Consider the following 16,909-nt stretch of genomic DNA (forward strand, 5'->3'; position numbering starts at 1 on the left):
TTATTTGAAAGCTTGAATTCTTGATCGCGTATTGCGTTTTTATTAGAAACTCGGAATTTGAATCTTATTATCACATACTAGGGGTGTGCGAAACTGGCTTTTCTGGTGTCGAAACGAAACGAAACGAAATTAACCCTTAATTTCGGTTTCGCCAAATTAGCCGAAACGAAATCAAGGTGGATTTCGAATTCTCGAGACGAAACGAAATGGTCTCTAAATTTCGCGAAATTTCGAAAAATAAAATAAATGTTTCTGAAACATAGCATTACAATGATTTGAAACGTTGGAGCGTACGCTAACGAAGTACCCTTCAGCAGCTGATCGCAAGGTCGCAGCTGGCCGACGAAGAATAACGTAGGTATTCAGATATCGATAAACCGACAAAGACGAGAAAATCAAAAATGTTAAAAACTAAAATCTTGATGCATTCATTCATACAGATTTTATTGCAGGTAATAGTAGCGCGATTGATACAAATGATATAAAGGTCAAACTCGAAAAGTCTTTGTAAATAATAATTTAATAAACATCTGAACTGATTCTTTTGGTTTAAATGCAACTATGTTTAAAATAGTAATCCTTCTTTCATAGCACTTTCATCATTCAAAATCCAAGTTTTGTCCTAGAGCTCGCACTGGAAAACATGAGATATGGTAGGTAGGTTTTTAACCATTCCTGTGAGTTTTGGTGTCCCTAGCAAAGATAACTTTTCCAAAGAGTTTTTCTCTATGCAAACGTAAAAGCGACGAATCCGATAAGCAATTCTTCGGCGGCCTTCTGATGCATTTCTGCATTCTCTAAAAGCAGCAAAATTCACAGGAATGGTTAAAAAGCTGTAAAACCTTTGGAGGGCAACCATTTTGAGCTTTAGGGCAACTTTTTTTCGCTTTTGTCGACCAGTGTTATTGAATTTTTTTTAACACCGTTTAGTCAGACTAGACTAGTCAGACGTTTAGTCAGACTAGAAAAAATTAAGTTAACTATTCTGTAAACTTTGAAGTTTTCAATATGTTTCCACATTTTTTTAAAATAACTAAAAACTACTTTTTAACTGAGCAGTTCCACAAAAAATGTCCCAGTTTCAATATTTTTTGTCATTTTAGATTTGGCTTAAACTTTGCATAAACGTTTCTATAGGCTGAGAAGCTATTTAAAATGCTATTTTGGGAGGATAATTGTGATTATAAATATTTCCAGAGCCAAAAGTTTTTTGATCAAACATTAAAATTAATATAAAAAAGCTTATTTTCAAAAATCTTATTTTTTCGTATAAAAATTATAAAAAAATTACCGGAGCGATGAAGAAATAAAAAAAAAGTTATATTTTTTCAAAAAAAAAAAAATTTTACAACATGTTTATTTTTGGAAGGACAATATTTTTATTTACAACTTTGCCAAAGGCACTATGCCAATCAAACTAACTGTTTCGATTATAAAAATATTTTAATTACCCACAGAGTGCCCAATTGGAGATTAAATTATTTTTTCAGCTAAATCGGTTTGTTTGACTAGCATAACTAGTGGTTCTGGTAAGGTTGTAGAAAATAATTTTGTCCTAAAAAAATATGCCCTGTGAGTTTCTGCGACACTAAAAATTATAAAATGCATTTGGGACCATTCCTAAACTACGTGGTCATATTTTGATCCGTTTTATACCCTCCTACTCCCCCGTGGTCTCTCGTGGTCTTTTGTTTTGTGATCTTATTCCGCATGTATGTACAATAAAGTATGAAAAATGTATAAAAAAATGAAGGTTTAAGAAAACTGATTATTAGTTATTGCGCAAATTGTAAATAGAATTTTCAGTAATATCATTTTCTCATAACCAAAATAACAAATAGATAATGGTTGTTTAATTTTTAATAATATTTCATTGTCTTTAACAAATATAACAATTTCCTTACCTGAAAGTAATTTAAAATACGCTATTCTGTTGAGTATATTCGAAATGATTTTTAATTTGTTGTTGAGTATCAAAATAAATAAAATTTGTTTAAGCAGTTTGATCATCTACGATAAATTTTTCGCTTATAGTTATGGAAAATTGTATACTCATCTAGAAATCATCTAAAAAAATATTTAGTTGATAATAAGTGACACCTTACTTTTAGTGATTTTCAGGTATCGGATTTGTAACTTAGTTTTTTTAATAAATTCCAAAGTTTTTGAATGTCGAACAATATATAAACATCTTTCTTTCTTCCTTCAGTTCACGAACATCCAGGTCTTATATATTGTTTTTAAGACCAAATCGTTGATTTTTTACCGGACGTTGAGTATTAAATATACTTCCAGGAAAAATGTCATAAATCCCGACGCATTGCAAAATAGAACTATTATTCTAAAGAAATAAATGCCATATAAGGCAAAGCCTGTTTAAAACAAAAAAAAAAAATTCTTCGTTCGGATAAATTTGAAATATGTTTCAAAAATGTGATTGCGGTTAATTGATGACAACTCTCAAAATTTCCGTGACACTTATTAATTATCAAGTCGTGTCAAATAAATTTATTAATTAAAAATTGCGAAAGCTTCGTCTTGACTGAGCGGCAATAATAAATTATAAGTCAGAAAAAAGACTACGTGGTCTATTCGTTAACCCCCACACCCCCCGCGTGATTTTTCGTGGTCTTTTGATAAACAACCCCCCCCCCCCCGTCTCCCTATATATGACTACGTGGTTTGGGTACGGCCCCTTTGAAACAAACCAAAAATTATTTTTCTTTCAACCAATCAACAGTTAGAATGGAATATTGTAATGCAACAAACAAATAGTTTTCTTTTTACTCAATTAAGTTATGTATTCGTAATCATCCTCGTTCGCTCATTTCTCGTTCTTTCTGACCTTTCTTTCCTTCTACCTTGTATATTCGTGCAAAGTCAGAATCACTTTTATGCTATAATCTGAACTTGTTTTTGACATTGTAAAATTTTGTGTCCCCTAAAACAAGAGTAACATTTCTCAGTTATGTGTTCAACTAGAGCGAACCATGTACTTTTTATTCATTCTTTGATAAAGTATACTTTTCGGTAACACGTTTAAAATATTTTTGATAAGGTATCTGGCAATTTTGAAACCTATGCTGACTTTGAAGTCAGAGTGTTTTGAAACAATAATAAAAATTCAGGCAATTACAACTTTTTCTGCTTGACACATCGATCACTCTGTCTGCACACTATAAGGCATGATATCTGGTCAGCCTAGTGATAGCAATGAACTATCTGAAAAAACACATTTAAATACACTACGGTGTGTGAAGAGGACTCATCTAACACAGAGAATCCGAAAACGCTTGAAAATTTTTACAAGTCGAGTAGCATAGAACATTTGGCCTGTAAGGTAGAGCAGAAAGAAGATAGAAATTGCTATGCCCTCCTAAACGAAAGACAAAAAGTGACCTCTTTAACCTTGTGCGCTCCAATTATAACCACATTTTGATGTACGTAAAAGTAGAGATCCTTAGAGGGAGAGATAAGCGATGAAAAAAACCGCTGATTTGGCAACTAGGTTTCACATATCAGAGGTGCCAGATCTCTTCTCAAAGCGCAATGTTGACCAATTTTTTTGATTCGGCTCGTATAGCTGATGGTGACGGTGGAAGTCCTGGGGAATAACAAGATGCATCACAAAAACCGTGAAGGTGTTAAATTTTATGTTTATGTTTGATTTTATATACTTTCATCATTTATCTGTAGACCATACAAAGGGTTTGTGAAGCACCAGTTAAAAATCACTGTGAAGAAGCAACTTTGGAGGATTCTCAATTCATGTTTTAGCAATAAAACATGGAAAACGTGTGAATATAAATATATTCTTTATAGAACCTTATTGCAATACCTTTCAATGTGTTACCTTTCTTGTTCGTTTGGCTCGAATTCTGACATGTTCGTTTGGCTCACAACACTCTCTTCGCATATCTCTCCCTCTGAGTATTGCTACGTAAAAGATGCGTAAAATTTATTCCTACAAACAAATTACTAGATACCTTGTAGCGCATTTGGACGGCTCCATATTCCTCAAATATGACTTCAGTGAAGACATGAATTAAATGCTCTGCGTGAATAAAAAATTCCTCCCGCATGATGTTACGGTTTTGTCTTTAAAAACAAAAATTACCGGCTGAGAGTTTATTTTTCTATGTCTGACTTAGTATTCCAGATATCTGTTGAGATATATTCAATTTAATTTATAGTCGCAATGAGCACAAACCAAAATAATGTAATAATGTGCATCGGAAATTTGGTCCGAAATTTCGTAATCGTCGAAATTGGAAGTTTAATTTCGCGAAATTTTAGGCGGAATTTAGCGAAATTCAACGAAATTTTTCGGCAATTTCGCGAAATTTCGGGAAATTTCGAGTTTTGCGAAATTATACGAAATCATTCGAAATCTCGCACAGCCTTATCACATACAATTAAAATAGTGATTAACAAATGTGATTTTTAAGCTTATCTGTTGTGACATAACAATCAAAAACAAAAATTTATAGGACAATGACTAAATCTGTTATAAATTTATGAATAGTGTTTTTATTATAAAAAATGTGAAGAAATCCTTACTAGTTAGAAAGGAAACTCCGGATGTTTTGAGATACTGAAATAAATACAAATAAATAAAGCAATGCTTCAATCCAAAAGATTTTTATCATACCCCGGGAAAAATCCAAAATCACATATACGAATGTTCTGATCAAGTGCATCCAACAAAGCCATATCTGAATCCTCAATTTTGAAATCAAATAAATCGATATTCTCCCGTACACGCTTGGCGTTTGTACTTTTCGGAATCGTAGAAATTCCTCGCTGCAGTAGATGACGCAACAAGACTTGAGCGACTGATTTCCTCAGTTTATTGGCAATTTCTTTTACCACCGGATTTTCTAGTAGATTTGGAACCTCACGGCTGGAAAATTAAAAACAATTAATAGCAGCAGTAATTGGTATGATCTTTATCGGGTAGAAATACTTTAGCAACGTTTCGATTCCTTTCGATCCAAGTGGCGAGTAAGCCGTGACACTGATACCATTAGATTTACAAAACTTCACTAATTCCGGTTGTTGCAAATAAATGTGATTCTCAATCTACGATGGTCCAAGGGTAAAAGAGAACAGTAGCAGTGGAGTAATACATTGCTTGCGGCTGCGCCAAACAGATCATCTTACCTGCAGATTAGCTGGTTTTATTTGGCAATTATCGATGATTCTTTGTATTTGCCGCTGGTTGAAATTCGATAGGCCTATGTTGCGTGCGAGGCCATCCTCTCGTACTTTTTCCATAGCCTGAACAAGGGGAACGGAAATGAAAGCATAATACATTTTTCACACAGATCATTATTGATGTAGAGATTGTGGGCAAAACAAACAGTTTTGGTTTTCAGCAACGATAGAAAAAAGGGAAGGTTTGTAATTGATAGGTTAACCTAAATACACTGTGATTGGAATGGAATTCGACTCTGAACACAGAGTAAAAATTAACTGTTGTACCTTTTTTAACGTTGACTTTGTATTTCATTCGGAAGGAAGAAAGAAGCGGTTTGAAATTGTCGGAAATCACTGTAAACATTTCATCTATGGCAGAAGCGCCGGCGTTGGGCATAGCACAAGTTTTAGTCATACTGTTAGGGGTAAGCGGGGTAAGACCGCTCGCTTAAGCAATTTTGTTTATAGAAAAAAAAGTTGCGGCTGCAATTTCATTTTTTCTTTGCTAAGAGGCTCTTCGATTCAATACCCGCATTTAAAATATATAACTGAAATATTTTTGTTTATTTCCCAGCTTGTTTTTCAATTTAAAAAATGTCATTTGCTTGACAGTACTCTATTACAATAAAAACTTAACAATCTATCCATAATTGAAGAATGGGCTCATATGCCATTGTTACCAAAATCGAGGGAACAGTTTCTCATAACAGTAAACACCACAAACAACGTCTCTACGGAAGCCGATTGTCAAAAAATGCTTTTGTAGAGGCAGAAAACTATTTTAACTAGTATCCAAATTAATCGAGATCCAAGATATTTTCAACCAGCAATAATATCCAAGATATTTTGAACCAGCATGTTTACACCATATATATTGTTTTATGAAACTTTTGTTTTGTGACCTGTTGGCATCGGGCGTATTTGCTGCGAAAAGAGTTTTGTTTTGGACCGCAAAATTAACGTTAATGATCCAATGATTAAAAATCGTGACTGTTTCCTTCTGTTATCGTCATAATTATTCGAGTTCCGCATATAATGGTCATGAGAGGTTTCGTCGTAATTCTCATCCTCACTTGTGCTTTTATACTGTTTCGAATAGTTTAATTCCATTTAAATCAAAAACCGAGCACGAGCACATTAGCCAAATTGCACACGAGTTTGTCGACTTTCGTTAGTTTATAAGGCCGATACAAATTTCATTTTCATTTTATGTCACCCCTTTATGGCCCCCTTCAAAAATGTTGAAAATTGGAAGGGAAAGAAAAAAAATTCAAGCCGTTTTGTTAATATTATCGACTTTTCGACAGCGTATATGCTTAATTTAGTATCATCAAAAGGCAAGCCAAATGATTAATAATGATAACATGTGATGATAAAATTTAGCTCGATACCAGCAGTGAACCTGTTTATAGAGAACGGCCTATTTCTTTAAAAATGACAGTGACATCCGCTCCTAATCAAAAGCGTCGATAATTAAAAAGAGAAATTTTAATGGCATTTCCTACTCTTCCATCGAACTTTCAATAAAACTGTTCGCGATTGACCAAAACAACAGATTGATAATAGTACAGTCGAGTTTCGCTCGCTGCACAGAACTCCTTAGCCCTGGTAGTGAAAGTATTTTAATCGTTGGGTTGAGCTGCCAAAGTTGCAAACCGATTTATAAGAACAAGGCATAGCTTTAACTTCGAGTTAATATCTATTGACTTCAGATGAACTGCTAGCAGTCCCATAAGCACTAATGATGGTTATAAGTAATAACCGAAACATGTATCTGCGGACGATTTAACCGTCATTGTATCGATTCAGTTACGAAATTCGACTCTACTGGTAAATTGTATAAATTCTTTCACTATTCCAAAACAGTTATACGGAAATACGATATGCTTGTCCTTTAATATTGTATGCTTTCAAATGAGTTTATGTTACATAGGAATTTGACAAAATTTCCAACACTAGCACAGAGCCTTAGCTACCCCGTTTTGCGTGAAGGGCAGAGAATTTTTATTTAATTAAACCGTTATGTGCTCGATAAAAAGGTACCTTTACGCGTCCAATGGAGTGCTCGGGTATTCACAAATCAAAATTCTTATAAATTTTGCAGTTTTCCTCCTATTTCGATAGTATAAGCACTAAAAGATTCAGAAGCTCATCTATTTTCAAATATGCGTTATTGGTGTCCCGCAAGAATTTTCTTATTCCCTAAAGTCCGGTTTTCCGGGTATATATTCCGAGAAAAAAAACACATTGCGAATGTGCGTATCGTTGAAAGAAAACCGGGATATAAACTTTATAATTTCTTTGGCAAACCAGCTTGTGGCATTAGTAGCTTTCGAACGTCTTCGTCAGTGGTTTTCTTCGGCCCCCTTTTGCATAAGATTGCTGCAGAAAAACTGCCGAAGAAAACCACTGACGAAGACGTTCGATACCCTACATAATTCACAACTGGGTATTAATATACCAGCTCGACATGAAGACCGCTGTAGCTTATATTGATATTGCTTATATTTCAGATTTTTTTATCTAGTATCAATCACATACATGAGAAAATTACGTGGTGGGACATTGCAAACGCGTGGGGGGCTAAGCCCCCCTACGGGCCTGTACTAGCACCTACATATAGGGTATCGGCTCTATTATCGTCAGGTTTTACCTATTATCGTCCGTGGGGTTAATTAAGTGATAGAGAACTAATATTTTGCAGAGTGGTACTCTGCATTAGAGATGGTCGGGTTTCGGGTTTTCAAACCCCGGGTTTGATCGGGAAAAAAAATCGGGTTTGGGTTTCAACCGAAAAAAAATCGGGTATAGGTCGGATACGGGTTTGAAAAAAGCCAAACCCGACCATCTCTACTCTGCATTATGAAGAACCATCATGCAAGAAATTAACGATCTTGGACATCATTTACCCCCCTGAGGATAATAGGGAAAACCTGACGATAGTAGAGCCGATACCTTACAACAATTTTTATGCATAACTTGATTTCTCTCTTTCTAACTTTTTAATGTATAGCTCTAAATAATATGGCTTGTCGACTCCACTAAATTTAGACCTATTACATATATTCAAGCAGTTAACTAAATAAGTATATAGCTACCTTCCACAGCGCAATATGATCTGTTGTCGTCTCAAGCACGATTTCCTTGTCCTCATTCATGAGAAAGGGACCATCTACTTCTGGAACAGTGAATGGTACATGAATAAGATACAAGTCCACATATTCCATCTGAAGATCGGCAAGAGATCGCTTGAGAAATTTCTCCACCGAACAAGCTCTCGTACCTGGGCAATGAACAAATTGATATTTTTATATCATGTCAAAAAATAATATGCAGTCATTCCACGATATACAGTAAGGCCTTTTTTTCACGCAGTCTTGCATTGTCATTGTTGTTTCCATATTACACGGCAGACTAAAATTTCATTTGCATTGTTTGGTAGGCAAAAGCAAAGCAAAGCCTTGGTACATTCCGATTCAGAACTCGACCTTCTGTTTATTATACACAGACTTCGCAGCCAACTTTTTAATGCAGGACAGCGCTGCAATTCTACCGACAGTATCGTACCTCGATTCCAGCTGAGAGGGATTTGGGTGGTGAACCCCGTGTACAAAAAGACCTTACTGTAACAGGTTTATTAATCGCACCCGTCACCCGAAAGAGAAATAACATTCGTTATAACTAGTACTTAAGCTTTTCGTACCGTGTGGTGGTAGTTTGGTTACAATGAACAATTCCTCTCGGGTTAATTTCCCAGCCTCTAGCCACTGTTTGAGTACCTTTCCGATCATCTTTTCGTTGAGATACACTGGAGCTGTGTCGATGTGGCGGTAACCGGCTATAAGAGCCTCATTCAGCGCTTTTTCTACCTCTTCATCAGATGCCTGTCAGTAACATGATAAGAAAATACGATGAATCGGTGTCAAAACAATTAGATAGTTATCATAAAATTTTAATATATAATTTATATATATATATATATATATATATATATATATATATATATATATATATATATATATATATATATATATATATATATATATATATATATATATATATATATATATATATATATATATATATATATATATATATATATATATATATATATATATATATATATATATATATATATCGCATATGCCACAGCGTTAATTTACTCACAGTTATTCCGATTTTTGAGTTATTTGTAAATAAATGCAATAAAATTGCTCTTAATGAGCTAGAGTCACCTTAAGGAAAGACTTCAAGCAATTTAAAAGTTGAATAACTCTAAATAGATCTACGTTAGGGCACATGCGGCCCTTATCAGTCCTAAATATTCCTAACAAAGAACGAAAAACGAGGAACGAGTTTATTCCACCAAGAAAATAAGTAAAGATCTTGAAAAATTGATTGATTTGATACTCTGAAAAGGATCGATACAGAATTTCTTGTTATCAACAATTATTCAAGACTCTCAAAATACTTCAGAGAGCTTTGTGTGAGCGAAGTGAAATGAGATCGAAAGTTTTAATTAGAAAAAAATGTCATAAAACGATAAAACAAGCGCACAGTACGTTGCACATAGACAAAAATCAAAAAAGTAAATTTCTAATTGAACCAATTTTATATGTTTATATGTTTTATACACATTTGAGACATTGTAATGATATTAATAACCTCGTAAGTCCACCCATACTGGTATGCAACGCATTTACTGTGAAGTGGTTTTAACTATTCAGGTGATACGTTTTTTTTGAAAAATCTTCTCAGTTTTCAAATTAATTAGGTACTAGGTAATTGGTAGGTACTCAAGTAAAAACCAAAATGGCAATGGTAGAGGCATGTAAATACTATATTTGAAATGTTACAAATGAGACATTTTGTATTGCATGTGAAAATTAAATGCTTCCTGGTCATCCTTATATATGCTTAGAGAAAAAATACAATTTCGATTTTGAATCGATCGCCAAAAAAGTACCCCAAAGTACCTCTCTGAATCTCACTTTTCTTTTCATTTGAAATGTCCTTGAAAATCTGGAAGTGATTGCCATTGCTCAAGTTAGCTCTTTCAACCAGAATTCACATTATAGAATGATACCTCTGCAATCAAGAATGAGCACTGTATCGTACGTCGGTCCCTTATTTTTCTGCATAATACCTAATTAATGTGTGAAACAGCGTGAAATAAAAAGTAAAGGGTTGGTGCTACATTCCGAATCGGAACTCGACCTTCTGTTTATTATACACAGACTTCGCAGCCAACTGTTAAGTGTACAGGTTGTCTGCGAGGCTAGCGCTAAGATCCTACTGACACTAATAGTCTCTCCCGAGTCGAGACTCGAACCTACGACGACTGGCTTGTTAGGCCAGCATTGTACCTCGAGACCAGCTGGGAGGGCTCTCACAGCGTAAAATATTTTCGGACTAATGATATGCAAATGTTTTGCAACAGTAAAATGTATATAAGTATAATTTATGGGAAATTAAATAAAAATAAAAATGAAACCTCATTGTGGTGGCGTTAAAGTCACTTTTTCGTCACTTCTTTTATCTCTAAATGGATAATATTATAGAAAAATTATCATTTTATATTTCTGTACAAATAATTGGCGTTTGAGACATTTTCGCGATTACGTATTTGACATTCGTTATTTAAGCAAATATTAGATCTCACTCTTTTCGTGTCACAGCAATCGAAAAAAATACTAAAATGGCTGTTTTGATTTTTGTCCTGCATTCCCATATATTCAACGCACTGTGCAACGTTCCACTGAAAGCAGAGATTACAATCGACGAACTGAAGAATGCCAAAAAACGTCGACTCTGGAGCCAAGATTTTGTCGACTACCTCTTCAATTGGCAATACTTTTACTTCCAGACTGTTGGTAAACGAACGCCTCTCACAACTGTCTTCGAAATGATAGCAGGAGCAGAATTAAATAAACAAAAAATTGTAACAATCAATATTAGGTTTCTTCAGTGAAAACCTGCTATTGAGTTCAGGACTGCGGTGCTTTTCGTTTACAACGTTTTCTACGCGCAACCCATATGGCGAGTAAGGAATTTCAATTGAGCGCAATGAAGGTATTATGGCCTCAATTAAATTTATGTTTTTTCACCGAAATTTTTCTTAGTCCTACCCGGTCCGATGTCGAACACTATATATATTAACGGTAATCATCCAATTACATAACACCCCCTGATTTTGTCTGTTTTGTAATTAACAACTCTTTCATTGCACATCATGTTTACATCTTCTATCTGTTACAAACATAATTTTTTTATAAAAAGGCACTAGGAAACCAAATTTTCGTTATACCTTTTTTCTAGATTTTTCCGTATTTTTACAAAGTTTTGAGCCATCCAAAAAACATGCTTTTTGCTGAATATGAATCATCCATGAAAATAAAAAGGTTATTTAACATATCTCAATATTTCTTCACTTGCACCTTGACCATCTCCAAATTTTTCACAAGTTCCATACGATGAAAAAACTACCTTTAGACTGTCAATTGAAGGTACAAACTTGTATCTGCTTCTTGATTGATTAAGGTTGTAGTGTGTAGGAGCCACCACGTGGTCGACTACCCATTCTCAATGGCACAAGACTCGGAAATAATTGATGCATTACTTATGAAAATACTTTCTTATGTTTTCATCACCATAACAAATATATGTTTTCACAAATGACGCCTTAACTATAACCGAGTGGTATGCCTCTGAAAGTTCGAAGTCGACCACGTGGTGGCTCGAAGTCGGTCATTTGTGGCTTCAACACACTTTCACCTTAATTGTAGTACCGTAAAAATGTCTCACTTTGATAACTTTTTTGAATTGTCAATTCAATGCATGTCTCTTCAACGGATTTTCTTCGGATTTTGTATTTTTAGAACAAGTACTGAATATACTAGAATGTATCTACAATAACAAAATCAATCAGTGTTATTTCAACTATACTATTATTTTTTCCCGTAATTAGTGAGTAGTTTTTCGCTTGCGAGCAACTTTAATAACACTAAAATAATGAAGGAAAACGTAAGAAAGGTTTAAATTTTACGAAAGAGCTATCCGTAACCCACGTAGACACATTTAGGGTAGTTTCTGGCCCCTCTTCCGTTGGAATTTAGTATACAGAAATGTCGAGCATAGATTTTCACCAAATCCCATTCCTTTTTAATAGTTTACATTTTTCATCTGTGATTCCATATTATTTGTTGCTGTAAGTTATTGGTAATTTTGATAATTTTTTAGATCGTCTGATTCTTACAAGTGGTGCAATCCACAGGGTGTTCAATAAGTAGAGCAATATCACTAAAAGCGAGGAATCGAATTGACGCAAACTATCTTTCTAGGGTTGAAAATTGTCCCAAGCTCGTCATACAGCACAAAGCGGATGTGCTCCCAGCTAATATGTCGTAAAGGTTTTCAATAAACACTGCTTCAATAAAAATTGATTCATGAAAGAATATCTCGTATTTTCATTTTTCAACACAGTTTTAAAGTGTATTCGAACTATTGAACACCCTGTATATGAAAATTTTGTATATTAGTTAAAAAGCTGCAAATACAAGGCACATATTCGCATTTTTATGAATAAATGTTTGTGAAAAATATGCGACTAGTATGACACTGCTTAAGAAACAGTATTAGAACATTGCTCTTTGGGTCAGTTACATAAGACATACGTTAGAGTCCTTCAGAAAATACTCCAAAATCGCGAAAAATGTCTTTTTTTCAGTTTCTTCAAAAAATAATGAGGATAACAACACAAAATCATAGCTTCATACATACACTAGTACCGTGAAATGGTTTGGAATTGATCAGTGGGGTGAAATTGATCACCTGAAAATTCGTGATGAAAAATACTAATCAAAAGATATTGCTCTTACAACACTAGGCAATGCTAACGTGTCCTTAAACGCAACTTTTGCATGATTCACATACCTGTCAAAGTTAACCCTTGCAAGCCCGGTGCAATTTTTCATATTTACTCAAAGTAATCTTAGTTGAGGGTTAATTACGTTGAATTTGGAGAAGTGAGTAAAGTTTGATAAAAGCTCAAAAAATGGAATTTTCAACAATGATCATTCCATACAAGGTTGCATATTATAATTCTGGGGTATTTTATCGCCGCGTGCCGATAGCTCGTTCCAAAAATGCAATTTTGTGAAACAATGTATGACAATCTTGTAGTCCCTAAGTAGTACTACAAGTTTGTCAAATAGTACAATGCTCTAACTCTTATACCTGAGGTGTGAGAGCCCATATTCACCGCGAATATTGGCTGAATACCCCACTGAATATGGGCTCTCACACTTCAGGCATAAGAGTTAGAGCATTGCTTTCTTTGACAAACTTGTAGCATTACTTAGGGACTCATGTTTCACAATTGTACTTGTGGAGCGAATTATCGGCACGCGACCAATTGAATAGAGTTGACAGCTAAAAATTGAATATGCAACCTTGATTCCATACCATTAAAGAAATACTGAATTTGCAGGAAACCACAAAAAAATTGATTTCAAAGCTAGTTTTTGAACTTTTGCAACAAACCGAATTAAAATCGGTCGAACGACGATCAAATAAGAGCAATTTGGCAACAAGCAACTCGTGAACCAAAATAAACAAATTTTAACTTGAAATTTCGTTATTTTTGTTTCCAAACTAGCTGTAAATGATATTTTTCAGCACAGAAATCATCATTTATCTTTAGCATATCGAAAAAAAAGCACTTTGCCATAAAAATGTATGGATTTCAATGGTGATCAATTTCACCCCAGTTTACCTCATAGTACCTTATAGAATTATCGAATTTATTTCATGAAGTAGACGAAAGAACTTTCATCAATAGCCATAGAGGTTTACTGGAGCACATACCAGTACTTTAAAATTAGACTATTTAGGGAAAAATGTACATGAAGCTAGTTAATTAGAAATTGTTATAAAAATTGATCAATTTCACCCCGTTCCATGGTATCTTACCTACGAACTAGTAGAGAAATTTGTGTTCAATTTGTATGGCCGATACCTTACCTATTATTAATTCCAATAATTACTTACTCGCCAAGTTCCAAATCCCAGTGCAGGCATTCTTGCACCATTTGCCAACAATATGTCCATCTTACAAGCCATCGAAAAATGGTATGTTAGCAATCCTCGTACTACCACCACGCACTCGAATACTGTAGTTTTACAGTTGTACTCTATCGTAACGTTGCTTGCTGCACAAGTAAAACGCGACTGACACTTCCATGCACTTGTGTTCGACTGACACGAACGCGACCGGCGCGCACTTATTTAGCTGATTTTAACTCGCTGCACCTACACCACTCAATTGACTGGTCGCGTGGAGTGTTACTAGCAAGTATAATATGAATAAGAGTGAAAATATTTAATTCAATGTACAGTCAAACCTGTTTTTGTGCGAAATTTATTTTGTGCGACTTTTTTTATGCGATTATCTTTTTTGTGCGACTGTTTTTGTTCGAATTTTTTTGTGCGGCATATGAAAAAGACCACTTCCGACAACATTTTCAGCCATTTAGTTTTTCCGATTCTTGGAATGAATTCCAACGCATTACGGAAGTGTTGCGTCCAAAAATTACTATTTGATCCAGTTTTACGTAGGAAAAGTCGAATTGCTTGCCTACGAAGGAAAGCGGTTGAAAGGATTAGCATGTTTAAAAAAGTTTCGTTTATCAATCCGATGTTTTAAAATTGTTCTCATAGGTATTCTAAATCAGAATCAACAACTTTCGAGTTATTTTTAACTGGAAATTTTTTTATGCGGTCCCTATCCACCACATAAAATAACGCTTTTTTTTAATAATGCTGTGGAAATATTGTTTTGTAGCTGCACGTGAAGTTTCAAATGATTTTTTTATGCGATTTTTTTTTGTGCGGTCCCTATCCCTCGCACAAAAACAGGTTTGACTGTATTCCCTGTATCATTGCTACTTCAAAGTGGAGAAACTTGTTTCAATTTATACAGAATATATTTTTCGTTGCAAATATATATATATATATATATATATATATATATATATATATATATATATATATATATATATATATATATATATATATATATATATATATATATATATATATATATATATATACTATACATATATATATATATATATATATATATATATATATATATATATATATATATATATATATATATATATATATATATATATATATATATATATATATATATATATATATATATATATATATATATATATATATATATATATATATATATATATATATATATATGTGTCTAATGAATTATTGCTCTGCTTGATATTTCAATATTTTATACTACAACTTGAAATAATAGGAAATTCAGACTGTCGTGGTTTGTCATTATTAGATCACTGTTTTACTTGCTTATTGTTTATCAACAATTCATGAAAGAGTTTCAATGACTCATGTTCTTCATAAGGTTCTCCAGTTTCGCCAACTTTCTGAGCGCCCTGATAATCCGTTGTTTTACAACGGAAATCTTTCCCGTCTTTCGATATGTGTATGAAACTTCACTGGGAGTTGTGTTTGACGTTCACGGGTAAACATTGAGATGGAGCAGACAGACTACCCGATTAAAATGTATATTCGAATGACAGCGTTAGAAAAGTTGCCCTTTTTTGAGACAGTCTACAGCAGGGTCGGCGTCACATTATTTTCCATAGGTTCATGGGACGACCTACTGATACATAATTTTACGTAACAAAATTTTACGAAAAATCTACAGTTCATCAACAATAGGGTGCCAATGGAATGAACAAGAGCAGGGCGGACGAAGACTGCTTTGAGCTGCAACCGAAAACTTATTTTTTCGCCCCCTTCATTTTTTTGTTTACAGTCAGGTTTTTTTTACGCGGGATACGTACCTCTTAAAAAACGTGTAAAAAACCGCCCTAATTCAAAAATCCGCGTTAAAAAACTGCGTAATTCAAAAATTCGCGTAAAGTAAACCACTAAGAAAGGTTCTAGAAAAAATCCGAGACGCTCTACGACCAGTATTTAGAATTGTCCTCTTTGACGGTTATTTCGAAGGGCGGAGGGTTTTTTTTGACTAGGTCTTTTACTCAATAAATACTCAGAAGCTTTTGTTCCCAAACCGCGTTAACTCGAAAAGTTTGTTGAATTAGCGCGGTGTCGCATAAAAAACGCCCTAATTCAAAAATCCGCGTAAAAATCCGCGTAAAAAAACCTCTTTAAAAATATCCTCGTCAGAAAACCGCGTAAAAAACCTGACTGCATAATGTCGAACATAAATATTGATAATAAGTGCATATCAATAAATATGTTCGACACCGGACCTGGGTTCCCGAGAGTCCGGTTCGAAGTTTTTTCGGCTTCAATGTCCGATTTAATTCCGGACCGGACCAGAACGGAGCTATCTGGACCGGGTAATGTTCCCGGAATCCAGAAAAGTCCGGTTTCAACGTTATTTAAATCACAAGCAGCAGACTCACAGGTTTCTTCATTTGCATTTCCATGAATGTGCGTAATTTCGATCCAAGTAACATATTTTAAAGCTAATAGGTATATGTTGGGGTGGCAATGACTGTATGGAAAAAAATTCATCATCGAATTCCAAAAACCGTATGTATATTTTTTTTATTGGCCCAAAAAACCATCTATGCAAAATTTCAGCTCAATCGGAAATGATTCAGTAGTGTCTCAAAGCGCTCAAAGTTGTGTTTTT

General features: G+C 34.2%; 2 protein-coding genes across 3 annotated transcripts in view; both read right to left on the reverse strand.

Moving 5' to 3' along the window:
• LOC129718494 (aldo-keto reductase family 1 member A1) overlaps positions 1-14,511 on the reverse strand; it is a 71,190-nt gene extending 56,679 nt beyond the window's left edge. Inside the window, exons 1-7 of one of the 2 annotated variants that reach the window (XM_055669319.1) lie at positions 14,248-14,511; positions 8,903-9,083; positions 8,298-8,482; positions 5,164-5,280; positions 4,967-5,082; positions 4,652-4,903; positions 4,561-4,594 (exon numbers count right to left, since the gene is read on the reverse strand). In XM_055669319.1, coding sequence (XP_055525294.1) covers positions 4,564-4,594; positions 4,652-4,903; positions 4,967-5,082; positions 5,164-5,280; positions 8,298-8,482; positions 8,903-9,083; positions 14,248-14,319 — 954 coding nt within the window. In that variant the 5' untranslated portion in view covers positions 14,320-14,511 and the 3' untranslated portion in view covers positions 4,561-4,563. Of the gene's footprint in view, positions 1-4,483; positions 4,595-4,651; positions 4,904-4,966; positions 5,083-5,163; positions 5,281-8,297; positions 8,483-8,902; positions 9,084-14,247 lie in introns of those variants that run through there. The other variant, XM_055669318.1, reaches the window with a different exon arrangement.
• LOC129718488 (uncharacterized protein K02A2.6-like) overlaps positions 1-16,909 on the reverse strand; it is a 333,122-nt gene that overhangs the window by 116,045 nt on the left and 200,168 nt on the right. The window lies entirely within an intron of this gene.

This window comes from Wyeomyia smithii, chromosome 1 (genome assembly GCF_029784165.1).
Source record: "Wyeomyia smithii strain HCP4-BCI-WySm-NY-G18 chromosome 1, ASM2978416v1, whole genome shotgun sequence".
NCBI lineage: Eukaryota > Metazoa > Arthropoda > Insecta > Diptera > Culicidae > Wyeomyia > Wyeomyia smithii.